General features: G+C 61.1%; 2 protein-coding genes and 1 long non-coding RNA gene across 8 annotated transcripts in view; 2 read left to right on the forward strand and 1 right to left on the reverse strand.

The window, feature by feature from the left end:
- On the forward strand, nucleotides 1-8,224 carry SH2B1 (SH2B adaptor protein 1). Of its 5 annotated transcripts, none has more exons than XM_058711310.1 (9): nucleotides 1-135; nucleotides 2,146-3,173; nucleotides 3,434-3,535; nucleotides 3,785-3,876; nucleotides 3,989-4,164; nucleotides 5,803-6,015; nucleotides 6,200-6,411; nucleotides 6,523-6,694; nucleotides 7,440-8,224. In XM_058711310.1, exons 2-9 carry the CDS (start codon nucleotides 2,235-2,237, stop codon nucleotides 7,814-7,816), a joined length of 2,283 nt encoding a protein of 760 aa, XP_058567293.1. In that variant the 5' UTR covers nucleotides 1-135; nucleotides 2,146-2,234; the 3' UTR covers nucleotides 7,817-8,224. The 5 variants fall into 5 exon arrangements, with proteins under 5 accessions (XP_058567293.1, XP_058567295.1, XP_058567294.1 ...); XM_058711311.1 differs by lacking the exon at nucleotides 1-135 and adding an exon at nucleotides 209-1,777; XM_058711313.1 differs by lacking the exon at nucleotides 1-135 and adding an exon at nucleotides 7,162-7,261 and having other exon boundaries at nucleotides 209-3,173; nucleotides 6,523-6,750; nucleotides 7,440-7,579.
- LOC131501335 (uncharacterized) overlaps nucleotides 8,202-12,488 on the reverse strand; it is a 5,482-nt gene continuing 1,195 nt past the window's right edge. Inside the window, exon 2 of the long non-coding RNA XR_009256754.1 lies at nucleotides 8,202-8,809. This is a non-coding gene — a long non-coding RNA (uncharacterized LOC131501335). The remainder of the gene's footprint in view (nucleotides 8,810-12,488) is intronic.
- ATP2A1 (ATPase sarcoplasmic/endoplasmic reticulum Ca2+ transporting 1) overlaps nucleotides 12,171-12,488 on the forward strand; it is a 15,581-nt gene continuing 15,263 nt past the window's right edge. Inside the window, exon 1 of one of the 2 annotated variants that reach the window (XM_058711308.1) lies at nucleotides 12,171-12,484. In XM_058711308.1, the coding sequence (XP_058567291.1) occupies nucleotides 12,367-12,484 (118 nt within the window). In that variant the 5' untranslated portion in view covers nucleotides 12,171-12,366. The remainder of the gene's footprint in view (nucleotides 12,485-12,488) is intronic. The other variant, XM_058711309.1, reaches the window with a different exon arrangement.

The raw sequence follows: 12,488 nt of genomic DNA on the forward strand, positions 1-12,488 counted from the left end.
TCCTTCGGTGACGGGAAAAGGGGTCCCGGCGCCTGCGCAGAAGCGGCCTGGGAGCTAGTCGCGGAGTGCGGGGGGAGGGGCAGGGAGCGGGAGCTGCCGCCGCCGCCGGAGCTAACCGCGGGGACCGAGATGCAGGTGGGACCGGAACCGGAACCCCCCCTCTTCAAGTACCTCTTCCCTCGCCGCGACCCGGCCCCGGCGCCTGAGAGGAGCCCTGGGTGGGGGCGGGCGTGGGGGGTGGGGGCAGAGGCAGGAGGGGCGCTCGGCCCCGGAGAGTGCAGCAGACGGGGCTGGTCCCGAGGCGGCTGCGGCCCCGGGGAATGGGCGGGTCGAGGGTGTCCAGGGAGTAGGGTCGGGTCGGAGTGCACTGACCACCGGGCCCAGAGGGTCCGAGCCGGGAGCGGAGCCTGCACCCTCCACCACCCGCCCTTCGGGAAATTTCAGAACTGAGCCCAGAGGCAGGTGCACCGGGGGAATGTGTCTGAGGCTTGCTTGGCAGAAGAGAAACTGAGTCACCAGCTCAGGAGCCGCAGGGCCAGCGGGCCTGAAGGGGGCCGGGTCTGCCAGTGGTGCAGAGGGTTGGGCGGGCCCGTGTGAGCCGAGGTGGCCACTGCCTGGAGATCGCTCTCCCTGCTGCGTCTGCACCTCTTGGCTCGGTTCCCCTGTGCTCCATGACTCTTGCGTCTCCTGGCTTCTCGTTGGTTTGGAATTGTCCCTGTGGTTGGAGCCATCTGAATGTGTAGGATCTAGGCCAAGGAGGAAGGGGAGGGGTCGCTGGTTGTGGGTCTGAGCTGGAGTCTGAGGTTTGGGGAGACTTTCCTGAGCTGTCCTCCCCGCAGCCCTGGTGCCAGTCATCGTCCAACGTAATATGGGGGAGGAACACTAACAAAGAGCCATGGGTTCTAAATGCCAGGCCCAGCTCTGCCACTTGCTAGTTGTAAGAGCTTGGGAAGCCTCTTCCTTTCTCTGATTTCTCTCTTGGAAAAATTGGAACCCGTAAAGATAGTAATAACGGGGCAGGCATTTATGGTGTGCTTGCTTTCTGCCAAGCCCTGACAGGTTCCCATTGATTCTCCCCGCGAGTCTAGGAGTTAGGGATCATGAGCTCTGTTTTATAGATACACGCCCGCAGTTCCGAGAGGACATAGGATCTGTTCAAGATCACGCAGCTAATAGGTGGCCAAGCTAGGATTTCATCCCAGGTCCAACTCCACGTCCCACAGCCTTAACCACCAGGCTCACCAGCCTTTAGGGCACCCTCCCCAGTGAAAGAAGAGGAAGTGAGAAACCCTAGGGCCCCAGCTCCCTGTTGTGCTTTATTTACTTTGTGGCCAAGAAAGACTTGCCCTGACCCAACCCACGGTCTTCCCCCCGCCTGGTGCTGCCTGGTGCTGCTGCTTCTGGGCCCCAGGCTGAAGGCACAAAGAACGGGGCTGTGGCCATTCCAAGCCTCTGTCACACCGTGCTGGGGTGCTGGGCCCTGGGGTCCGCTTTCAGGACAGTTCTGGTTTCAGTCCATCATCCATTCCGCCTCTTGACTGAGCAGACTGCCTCCCCAGAGCTGGACCTCAGGACGCGCGAGGCAGGGTCTCTAAGCGCTGCAGACCTAGCTCCCTGAGAGCTGGGGCAGGGAGGGGCTGTGACAGGCTGGTCCAGCCAGTCCCTGGGGACGAGGACTATGCAGTGGGCAAAACCGTAGACTTGGAGTTCTGAGACTTCTCTGAGCTTCGGTTTCCTCACCTATTATCAAGGTTATTAAAGCCTGTTGCAGGGAAAGGTAAGAACACATGGGAAGCATGTGATAAACCTCGAAGGACCTGTTTTGGAGAAGGGAGGTGGTGTGAGTGGTAAAGACTCCTTTTTAGAGGCAGGTGCTTTGCGGCCGCGTGTCGCTCCTGGAACCAGAGCCAGGGGGAGTGGGTTGGGAAGGCAGCGGGGCAGGTGCACCTCCCTCCCCCCGGGGAGCCAGCTGAATGGGGTGTGTGGGGTGTGAGGCTCTGGGAAAGGGAAGGGAGGCGGTGTGGTGTGTTCCCCACCGCTTTCCGAGGAGTCCAGACCAGAGTGGGGAGTCCGCTCGGGGTGGGGCTCTGCCCCCAGTCCCACCTCAGCAGTGACTCGGTGTATGTGCCTCTCTTCCTTCTGCAGCTGCTGTCGCTCACCCCGTGTCTTCTGGCCGCTTCCCTCTTTGCTGCCCCTCCCCACAGGCTCCCCCTCTCCACCTCCTGGGGACCATCATGAATGGTGCCCCTTCCCCGGAGGACGGGGCCTCCCCCTCCCCTCCCCCTTTGCCACCACCCCCTCCCCCGAGTTGGCGGGAGTTCTGTGAGTCCCACGCCCGGGCTGCCGCCCTGGATTTTGCCCGCCGTTTTCGCCTCTACCTGGCCTCCCACCCCCAGTATGCAGGGCCCGGGGCTGAGGCTGCCTTCTCCCGCCGTTTTGCTGAGCTCTTCCTGCAGCATTTTGAAGCTGAGGTGGCCCGGGCCTCCGGCTCCCTCTCACCACCCATCCTGGCTCCCCTGAGTCCCGGTGTGGAGATCCCGCCACACGACCTGTCCCTTGAGAGCTGCAGGGTGGGCGGGCCCCTGGCTGTGCTGGGCCCTTCTCGATCATCTGAGGACCTGGCCGGCCCCCTCCCTTCCTCAGTCTCTTCCTCTTCTACGACCTCCTCGAAGCCGAAGCTAAAGAAACGCTTCTCTCTCCGCTCCGTGGGTCGCTCGGTCCGCGGTTCAGTCCGTGGCATCCTGCAGTGGCGGGGGACCGTTGACCCACCCTCCCCAGCTGGGCCCCTCGAGACCTCATCGGGCCCCCCGGTCCTGGGTGGAAACAGCAACTCCAACTCCTCTGGCGGGGCTGGGACCATTGGCAGGGGACTGGTTAGTGATGGAACATCCCCCGGGGACAGATGGACTCACCGATTTGAGAGGCTGAGACTCAGTCGGGGCGGGGGGGCCTTGAAGGATGGAGCAGGGATGGTGCAGAGGGAAGAGCTGCTGAGTTTCATGGGGGCTGAAGAGGCAGCCCCGGACCCAGCCGGAGTGGGCCGGGGAGGAGGGGCAGCTGGGCCTACCTCAGGGGGAGGAGGGCAGCCTCAGTGGCAGAAGTGTCGCTTACTGCTTCGAAGTGAAGGAGGAGGAGGAGGAGGAAGCCGTCTGGAGTTCTTTGTACCGCCCAAGGTGAGGCCCCGAGGAGGGTGGGGAACCACCGGGAGCGGGGCGATCGAGCCACCGGAGTGGGACAGCCCACACACGTAGCCCTGCTCGCTTTGGTTTCTAAAGCTCCTGACTCTGGGGTAGCAGCTGTGGGCAGGACCGCAAAAGTAGTGCTGTGGTCCTTTGTCTGACTCCCTTAGGGCTTGGGAGGAAAGATGGGTCTCTGGAGGGAAGTGAAAGGGGGTCCCTGCACAGTTTGGCTCTTGCTTTCTTTCCCAACTTAGGCGTCTCGGCCTCTACTCAGCATTCCCTGCTCTACCATCACGGACGTGCGGACAACCACAGCCCTGGAGATGCCTGACCGGGAGAACACGTTTGTGGTTAAGGTAGGGGCTCTGGGCTCCTGCCCCCTCGGGGAGCGCTTTTTCTGGGGAGAAAGCTAGGACAGCACACTGAAACGAGGGACTTGGTGACAGGAGGTGCCAGTATGTTGCCCAGGGCCTCGAGAGTGTGTCTGTGGGGCAGTAGCCCCTCCGGGAGGAGGAAAGCGGGGGAGGGTGTTCTTGTTGTCAGCAGGGGTGGCTAAGGGCCTCCGGACCTGGAAGTGGCCCGTGGGCCTCCTCTTGTCCCCATAGGTGGAAGGCCCTTCCGAGTACATCCTGGAGACAGTTGATGCTCTACATGTGAAGGCCTGGGTGTCTGACATCCAAGAATGCCTGAGCCCGGGGTGAGTGAGGAGCCTGACTGCTGTCACTGAGGGGACCCGGTGGGGGTGGGGAGCAGCCTTGGGGCTGTCACTGGTGAGTTGCCTCACAACACCATTTTCCCTGTCTCTGCAGACCCTGCCCCGCTACCAGTCCCCGCCCCATGACCCTCCCCCTGGCCCCTGGGACCTCATTCCTTACGAGGGAGAACACAGACAGCCTGGAGCTGCCCTGCCTCAATCACTCAGAGAGCCTGCCCAGCCAGGATCTGCTGCTGGGACCCAGCGAGAGCAATGACCGCCTGTCGCAGGGTAAGGGCGGAGCCTTAGAGCGCTGTGAACTTCAGAACCCCACCGTGCCAGGCCCAGGCCCTCCCTCCCGACTCTACCGCGCACCCCAGTCCCACCCCTCAGCCGCCTCTTGTCACCCACCGACTGCCCGTCCCTTGTCCCCGTACGTGCCACACCGCAGTTTGCCACTTAGAACCGTCGCCATCGCCGCCTCGCACGAACCCCAGGCGAACTCCCGTCCAGCCTTCCGTGTCCGGCCTTTTCTCCTTTTCCGTGAGCCTTGTGCAGATGTCCACTCTGGCTGGACATAGTGGTTCCCTTCTCCGAGCTCCCGGAACACTTTGTACACATCTTTGTTTTGTTCTTACTGTGCATTTCTGTACACGCGTCAACGGCACGAGATCTTCTCTCGACTCTGTCCTTCTTGGCCTGACTAAAGATGCACAGGCCCTACCCACACACAGGCACGCCCAAAGACATGCATCTGCCTGGCCCAGTTCACCTTTGTAGACTCCATTATACTCTCTCTCCTGCTCCTCTGTTCTGGGTCTAGGGTTCATGGTGCCTGGCTGTGATCACTGAGGAAACAAATGGATTACAGAATGTTGGAGCTAGGATGGACCTTACGAATCATTAGGTCCAGTCTCCTCGTTTCCAGACCCCTCAGGCAGCTAAGACCAGGGAGGGGAAATGGCTTTTCTGAGGTCACCTGAGAGTCACTGACAAAGACGGGGGCCACGCTGGTCCGCTTCCTGCACCACTACACCTGTCTTCTGAGCGCTGACAACGTACGCCATTGCCGTAGGCTCAGGCCTGCCACCAGCAGACATTCAGCAATGCCCTGCTACCTCCCTGACCTTGTGCGAGGCTCTGGGGCAGGATAGGGGAGCCCGGAGATGCCTGAGACGAGCTTCTTGCCTTCCGTGGGCTCCCGGTCTAGTTGAGTTGACGGGCTCTCGCTCCCTCTGGAAAGCAGGACGCTAACACGGAGAGCCTGTACTTAGTGCTTAGTGTTTCTGAGCAGCACAGGCAGAGAGCTTCCCGGGAGCTCAGAGGAAGCGGAGAGTCGCGGAAGGTGGGATAGACAGGATACTACACAGAGGAGGTGAGAGGAAAGAACAGGGCTTGGAGGAGGAGGCAGAGGGCGAGAGCACAGCCCTGCAATGGGGGCGGGGGAGCCCTGGGCAAATCGGACAGGATGCTCAGGCTAGCATGGAGGGCACAGGGACACGAGTTAACGTGAAGGTCAGGTCGCCTAGGTTGGGCAGGTCGGTAGGAGGATCTCTGATGTCTCTGAGGGTTGGAGAGTTGGTCCTGAAGGCCGGAAAAGGACCCTATGTGATGCGAAAATATCCGAGGGATTCTTCGCGACGCCCACCTCCGCGACAGTCGCTGTCATTTCAGCTGTCGATTCAGAGAAACTAGAGGTGCGTTGGACTCCAGGCCCGGACGTCCGTCTGTGGTCCCTCAGCAGGGCCTGAGGCAGGAGTCGGCAGCCGGAGGGGGAGAACAGCAGCGGCCACCGCCGACAGAAGGACCCGGCATTCCGGCCGGCCGACCGTGCCGGTGCGCGCAGGACAGGCTGGCTGGTGGCCGACCAGTCCTGTCAAAGAGTAGTTTCTCGGCTTCTCAACCTGGCCCTCCTCCCTTGTTTTCCAGGGGCTTATGGGGGCCTCTCAGACCGCCCCTCGGCGTCCATCTCCCCCAGCTCCGCCTCCATCGCCGCCTCCCATTTTGACTCCATGGAACTGCTTCCCCCAGAGTTGCCCCCCCGTATCCCCATCGAAGAGGGACCCCCAGCGGGCACAGCCCATCCCCTCTCAGCTCCCTACCCACCCCTGGACACTCCGGAGACGGCCACAGGTACCAGAGGTGAGAGTGTGTGTCTGCGTCCAGGCCCCGTTGCCCGCCCTCGGGAGACTCTCCTCTCGGGATCCTGAAGGATCTGACCCGGGGGAGGGAGGTGACGTGTGAGGGGAAAGCTAGGCTTTTCTTCTCCCAGGATGGGGGAGGCTTCCCTGACACCCCGGTTTCCCTCCCTCTCTCCTTCCTGAAGGATCATTCCTGTTCCAGGGGGAGTCAGAGGGAGGTGAAGGGGACCAGCCCCTCTCAGGGTATCCTTGGTTCCACGGGATGCTCTCTCGACTCAAGGCCGCCCAGCTAGTGCTGGCCGGAGGCACCGGCTCCCATGGCGTCTTCCTGGTACGTCAGAGTGAGACGAGACGGGGTGAATACGTCCTCACTTTCAACTTCCAGGGCAAGGCCAAGGTGAGTGAGGAAGAGGCCGTGCGGCACGCAGTGAGCCCGCGGGTGGAGCGGGGGAACGTGGCCGTGCAGGGGAGAGGGGCTCCCGCTTCACTCTGCTCATCCTGCCCTCAGCACCTGCGCCTGTCGCTGAACGAGGAGGGTCAGTGCCGGGTCCAGCACTTGTGGTTCCAGTCCATTTTCGATATGCTCGAGCATTTCCGAGTGCACCCCATCCCTCTGGAGTCTGGAGGCTCCAGTGACGTTGTTCTTGTCAGCTATGTCGTGTCCTCCCAGCGACAGCAGGGTGAGCAGAGCAGGTCTGCAGGGGAGGAGGTGCCCGTGCACCCAAGAAGCGAGGAGGTGTGTGTGCCAGCAAGACGGGGCGGGGGGCTGTGAGGAGGAGAGGCTTCGTTAGGGAGAGTAGGGCAGAGCAGGCTCCTGGGTGTTGGGCTTTCGGAGGGGAAGCAGGACACTGAGGACGTAGGGAGGCAGAGGTTCCTCACTGGAGCCGGGAGGAAGCAGAAGCTGGGCCGGTGCATCCCCATTCCATCAGACCCCTCTGTTCCATCATCTGTGTGTCTCTTGGATCGGTCCTCTCCAGCCTTGTCTTTGCCCTTTGTCACAATCTCACCTTGGGCCTGCCCTCCTGGGGGATGCTCGGTCTGATCCCCCCCCCCCTCCTCCCTCGATGTCTGACGTCCCTGTCTGATCTCTCCTTTTCCCCACCCCAACGTCCCATCTGTCCCCACGTTGCCCCTCCCCCTCCCCCAGGCCGGGAGCAGGCCGGGAGCCATGCAGGGGTGTGCGAGGGAGATCGATGCTACCCCGATGCCTCCTCCACCCTCATGCCCTTCGGAGCGAGTGACTGTGTGTAAGTGTGGTCCTCCTCTCACCGCCGCCCATGATCCATCTTCCATGGACGGGGGGGTTGCTCAGGAGACGGGATGTGGGGGAGATAGCACGTGGCTTCTGGGGGGATGAGTGCAGGGGAGGCCGCCGCAAGAGCTGGCCTCCCCTCCACAGTCTGTCTTCTTACCATTCCTATCCAGAACCGAACACCTCCCATGACCCACCCCAGCCCCCTGAACCCCCTTCATGGACAGATCCCCCACATCCTGGGGCAGAAGAGGCGTCGGGGGCGCCAGAAGTGGCGGCAGCAGCAGCCGCAGCAGCCAAAGAGAGGCAAGAGAAAGAGAAAGCGGGCAGTGGAGGGGTCCAGGAAGAGCTGGTCCCCGTGGTTGAGCTGGTCCCCGTGGTTGAATTGGAAGAGGCCGTAGCACCAGGCACGGAGGCCCCGGGAGGCGCTGGATCTGGTGGGGACCCCGGGGCCACCCCAATGGTGCAGCTGCAGCAGTTACCACTAGGGGGCGATGGAGAAGAAGGGGGCCATCCCAGAGCCATTAATAACCAGTACTCCTTCGTGTGAGACACCCTACCCCGCTCTTTCTCCGCTCTTCTTGCTCCCCAGCCCTTAGTTCATGAGATTGGGGCTGGGCAGGGATGTAGAGGAGCGGTAGGAATCCCCTCCCCACGTGCTTCCTGACCCTTGACGGCCAAGGGCATATATGTTGGTACAAGAAGAGGTTCGAGAGCCCTGTTAACTCCCCGGTTCGTACACTACAGGCGCCCCATCCCCTGGGCAGGGGATTTGGGCTCCATTACCTCCCTGAGGGGCTCTTATGGTCAGCCCCACCCCTGGGGGCCTTTTCCCCATTAACCACCCCCCCAGCCCGAGGAAGGGTGAGGGGGAAGGGCTGTCCGTTATATTAAGGTGGTTGTTGTTGTTGTTTTAAACAAAATGGAGAAGCATAAATAAATAAAAGGGTTTATCTCAGTTCCGTCGTGATGGCTGTGGCCACTGTTTGCAGCGGGGGTTGGGGCAGGTGGGGCAGGAAAGCAGCCCACTCGGCGTTGCCCGCTCCAGAGCTGAGAGGCCAGAAGGCTGCGTCAGGTCAAGTCCCTGTTGCCCTCTAGCCCTGTGCTTTCGGCCCATTGCTCCCCCGTGGGCGGTCCTGTTTGTTGAGCGGTAAGTGCAGAGCCCAATAGTGCTTCTCGGGGTTTGCGGCCAAGTTCTCTTAACGGGACCGGACAGTGAACAGCAGGATCGGCAACCTCCAAGGACCCTTCTTGCTCTAAGTTCTTCAGTTAAGGCTTTCCACCGTAGGGAGAAAGCAGGCAGAGGGAGATCGTGGGGGCGGGGTTGGGGCATAGTGGCCGTGTTGGCAGAGGTTGAATGTGGCAGCCACAGAGTCTGGCTGCGGAGGGGCCCAGGGCAGGCTGGCTGCTCCCCTTCTCGGGGCCAGGCTGGGAAGCTGGGGGGTAGATGACAGAGAGCACTGGCTTTCACTCCTAGCTTTTCCTCTCCTTTGCTGTTTGGCCTAGGCCAGGTGTTAGCCTCTCCAGGCCTCAGTATCCTCACCTGGAAAATGGGAAGTTTCGTTTGGGTTGGAGCTGCTGATATGATTTGCTTGGCCTGGATAGTGTTTCCATTGGGATTTCACCTACAAGTTCAGATGACTGGCTCCTCCAGAAAATCAGAAGATCCACCCTCACGTGCTCCTCCGCTCTCTTTCCACATCTGCTCCATCCCTACTGGCCCACTTCACTCACGTGGCCTTCCCAGCCCCGTGGGCAGGAGTTTGCAACCCCTTTCACTCCTTGCAGCGCCCCCATTAAACCCAGGCTCTGCTCTCTGAGCTGAATTGCAGCCACGGGTTTCCCAGCCCTGCGGGTAGTGGGTGTCCACAAGGAGGGGCCGGGTTCCGAAGAATCCCACCTGTCGTGCTTCGCCCTCTCCCCTCCCCACCTCCACCCAGCGCTGCCTCTCACCTTCCTTCCCCGGGGAAGCAGGGAGCCTACGTTCTCACGCCCCTCAGCCACCGTTTCCCACCTCCAGGAGGCCCTACCCATGCTTGTGACCTTGCTATTCTGGGCCTTGCGTCCTGTTGGGAGATGGACAGGAGACAGCTGGGCTCACAGGCCACCCAGGCTGGGGGCTAGCTGGGGGAAGCCTGCTGGCTCTCCCAGTTTTGTCTAATCCCTGGGGCTCCCCCACACCTTGGCCTCAGGAGACTGGGGATAGACTTGACCTTGCAAAGGAGGGGATGGTATGGACATCTCGGTGCTGTATTCTGGAAGGTGAGGTGGTGAGTGAAGGCTGTGGCGCCCCAGGGTAAGCAGGACATGATCCCCTCCTAATCTAGCAGCAACTGGTGCTGTGAGGCTCCCCCTCCCCCTAAACCCCCGCCAGCGTCAGGAACCTGCCTTCTGAAGTGGGTGGGGGAGGGGGACAAGGAGCACCCCGCACTCCAGGACCTGCATGTCTTGGCTGGAAGAGCCTCAGAGACTGTTTCCCTCTAGCCTTGCTGTAAGGATGGTTGAGCTGAAGTTTGGGACCGGTCAGGGAGTGGCCAGGCTCTGTGTCCCTGTCCTTCAGAACCAGGCCTCTCCCATTAGCTTCAGCCCTCATAGGAGGGGAGGCACACCCACAACCGTGGGCTTGGAGACCCCAGCGGGAGGGATCCAAGAGAACCAGTGCCTTCCCGGTCCGCACCCCCAGGCTCCCTGATGGCCAGCCTTTTGCAGCTCTTGTCGTGTGGCTCTCCCTCTCTGGCTTCAGCTTTCCCTCTGGGAAGTTGGGGGAGGTAGGAGTCACCTTAAAGGGCCCGGCTGGCAGCAGTGTCCTGTAAAGCCTTCCTCCCTTCGGCCTCCTGCTCTCAACTCCCTCGAAGCTGCGATCCCTCCAGTCTTCCCCCCCTTCTCCATGTTTGGGCATTCCTGCTCCTTTAAGACTGTGCCCCTGTCACTTCTCCAGGTGGTGGCGGGGAGAAGCCAGAGAGCACCAAAAGGCTTGGCAGATGCTGAGCCTGATTCTGGCCTAAGAAGGTGGGTGCTGGGCCAGATGGAGGTGCCTGTGGATGTGACCCCACTGTCTGAGCCCCCATCCCCAGGTCACAGCTTAAGGGAGGGGTTTGTTAGAACCATGAAAAGGGGGACAGAAGGAGCACCGTGTCCTCAACTCACCCAGAAGGCTCCCCTCCCCCCCAAGTCCAGGCAGAGAGAAGGATAAGTATGGGGGGCTAAATCCTTAAGTGCCACCCACCCCTGCTGGCCAGCCCGCTCCCCCAAAGTGAGGATTCCCTTTCCTTTGCTCGCCGTCTCCTCTGTCATTGTCTGCTTAGGAACTTGAGTGCCAGGGAGGGAAGCAGCCTGGAGAACCCTTTCAGTGGCCCGGACTGCTGACTGTCCATCTTAGGAAGCTGGAGGCCTAGACGCAGGAAGGACTTGAGGCTCCTTCTTCCCTTCCCTGACCTTCCACTGCTACTCTCACTGAACCTCTCTCCTCTCTCCGCCCTCCTTTCCTCCCCTGCCCACAGCCCAGGCTACCCTCTGCTCCTCCAGCAGCTGCCCTGGTAGCAACCAAAAGACGCCCCCATCCCGGAGCAGGGGTGGGGGTGGGGGGCTCAGAGCAGCTGCTTCTACGAGGAAGCTGACACCAAGGCCAGCCGCTCAGCAACAACTTGTGGCTTTGCACCCAGCCCTGGGCCCCCACCCACCTGGCTGCCGCATGCCAGCTCCCTGCTGTCCCTTTTCCCCATTGCTCCTCAGACTTCCCTCTGACCCGGGCAGCCCTGTCTCTGTTTCCCCAGCTCTGTTCTGTCCTTATTTCCCCTAGACCTGTCCCCATCGAGCTGCCCCCTCCCCATTCCTTCCGTCCGGGACCTCTACCCTATCCAGCTTCCCAGCCCCCTTCCCTTGACACCCCTTCCTCCCTCATGCCTCTTCCTGTGGGACGTGCCCGGCACCTGAGCAGCTCTGACCCTCTCTCCCCTGGAGGAGATACTTCAGGGTCGGGGGGAGTGCAGACCACACATCATCTGGGGTCTTCCACGTGAGACCCTTGAATTAAAGAATACAGTGGGGGATGAGGTGACCCTCATTCCATGACTGGGGGTGACTCCCGCCCCCAGCCTGAAACATTTATCCCTCTCCCTCTGCCATCAGCACATTCTGTAGCCTCTTGGATTACCTGGCTGTCTGGGTATCCCATTTTCTTGGGGGGGGGATTCCCTATCAGGGATGGGGGGGCCCCCGAAGGCTACATTCCCAGAGGCTGAGTTAGAGCAATGGGGGGGGGGTAGTTTGGGGGAGAGACAGGCAGTCCTGGCTTTGCTCACCAGGGCTTGGACACTAAATCCCTTGTTGATGGCTGCAGCAACCCCTCCCGAGGGTAGGGTTACCATCTTCTGCCCTGTCCCCTTGACCCTCTCCCCTCCCTACTTCCCCTTGTCCCTCTAGAACCATTTCCTCTGGCCCCCAAAAGGATGTTGTCCCCCTCTCCAGTCCCCTGCAGGTTGGAGTATCTGCAAACTGGGTGAGGAAGAAGGAGACTGTCACAATAGAAACAGGTTGAGAGTGGGTGGAACGGGATGGGGGTCGGGGAAAGAGAAGGGTGGAGGCCTGAGGGTAGAAGTGGGGAAGAACTGGGGGCATGAGTTTGGAACAGGAAGTTCCGTACAACCGAGGAAGTCCAGGCAATTGGGGGAGGGGTCAGCAGAAGACAGAAAGTGAAGTCTTTCCCTGCCCCCCCTTCCCTGGGGCTGGGGCCACCTTAGCTTCCCTCATGAGTGACATCTCAGGCTGCAGCCCCACTGTTCCCCCTCTGTCAGCAGAAATATCTCTCTTCTGACCCCTCCTGCTGGAGTCTTAGCCAGCCAATCCCTGATCTGGGCGGGGGGAGCCTGGCCCCCCCTACTCCCTCATAAGGACCAGCTGGGGGCTGGGGGGGTGGCCGGCTGCTGCAAGTGGGACGGGGGTCAGAGCTTCGTGGAGGGAAGAAAATCCTGGGGGGGGGCAGGAGAGAAAAAACAAGAAACCCAGACAAACAGGCAGTTGGACGCACTGAGGAAGACCCCCAACGCGTGAGAACTCCCCAGAAGGAGCACACCGCCCCCTGGCCCCCAGGAAGGGAGCACAATGGAGGCTGCACACTCCAAGACCACAGAAGAATGTCTGGCCTATTTTGGGGTGAGCGAGACTACAGGCCTGACGCCGGACCAAGTGAAGCGGCACCTAGAGAAATACGGCCCCAATGGTAA

This window comes from Neofelis nebulosa, chromosome 18 (genome assembly GCF_028018385.1).
Source record: "Neofelis nebulosa isolate mNeoNeb1 chromosome 18, mNeoNeb1.pri, whole genome shotgun sequence".
NCBI classification, from domain to species: Eukaryota; Metazoa; Chordata; class Mammalia; order Carnivora; family Felidae; genus Neofelis; species Neofelis nebulosa.

Bases quoted from the DNA above. Each gene is read 5' to 3' on its own strand.
- SH2B1 (XM_058711310.1), top strand. From the start codon at position 2,235: ATGAATGGTGCCCCTTCCCCGGAGGACGGGGCCTCCCCCTCCCCTCCC. The intron at 3,174-3,433 runs GTGAGGCCCCGA...TTCCCAACTTAG, and splicing joins AGTTCTTTGTACCGCCCAAG to GCGTCTCGGCCTCTACTCAG. The intron at 6,695-7,439 runs GTGAGCAGAGCA...ATTCCTATCCAG, and splicing joins GTCCTCCCAGCGACAGCAGG to AACCGAACACCTCCCATGAC.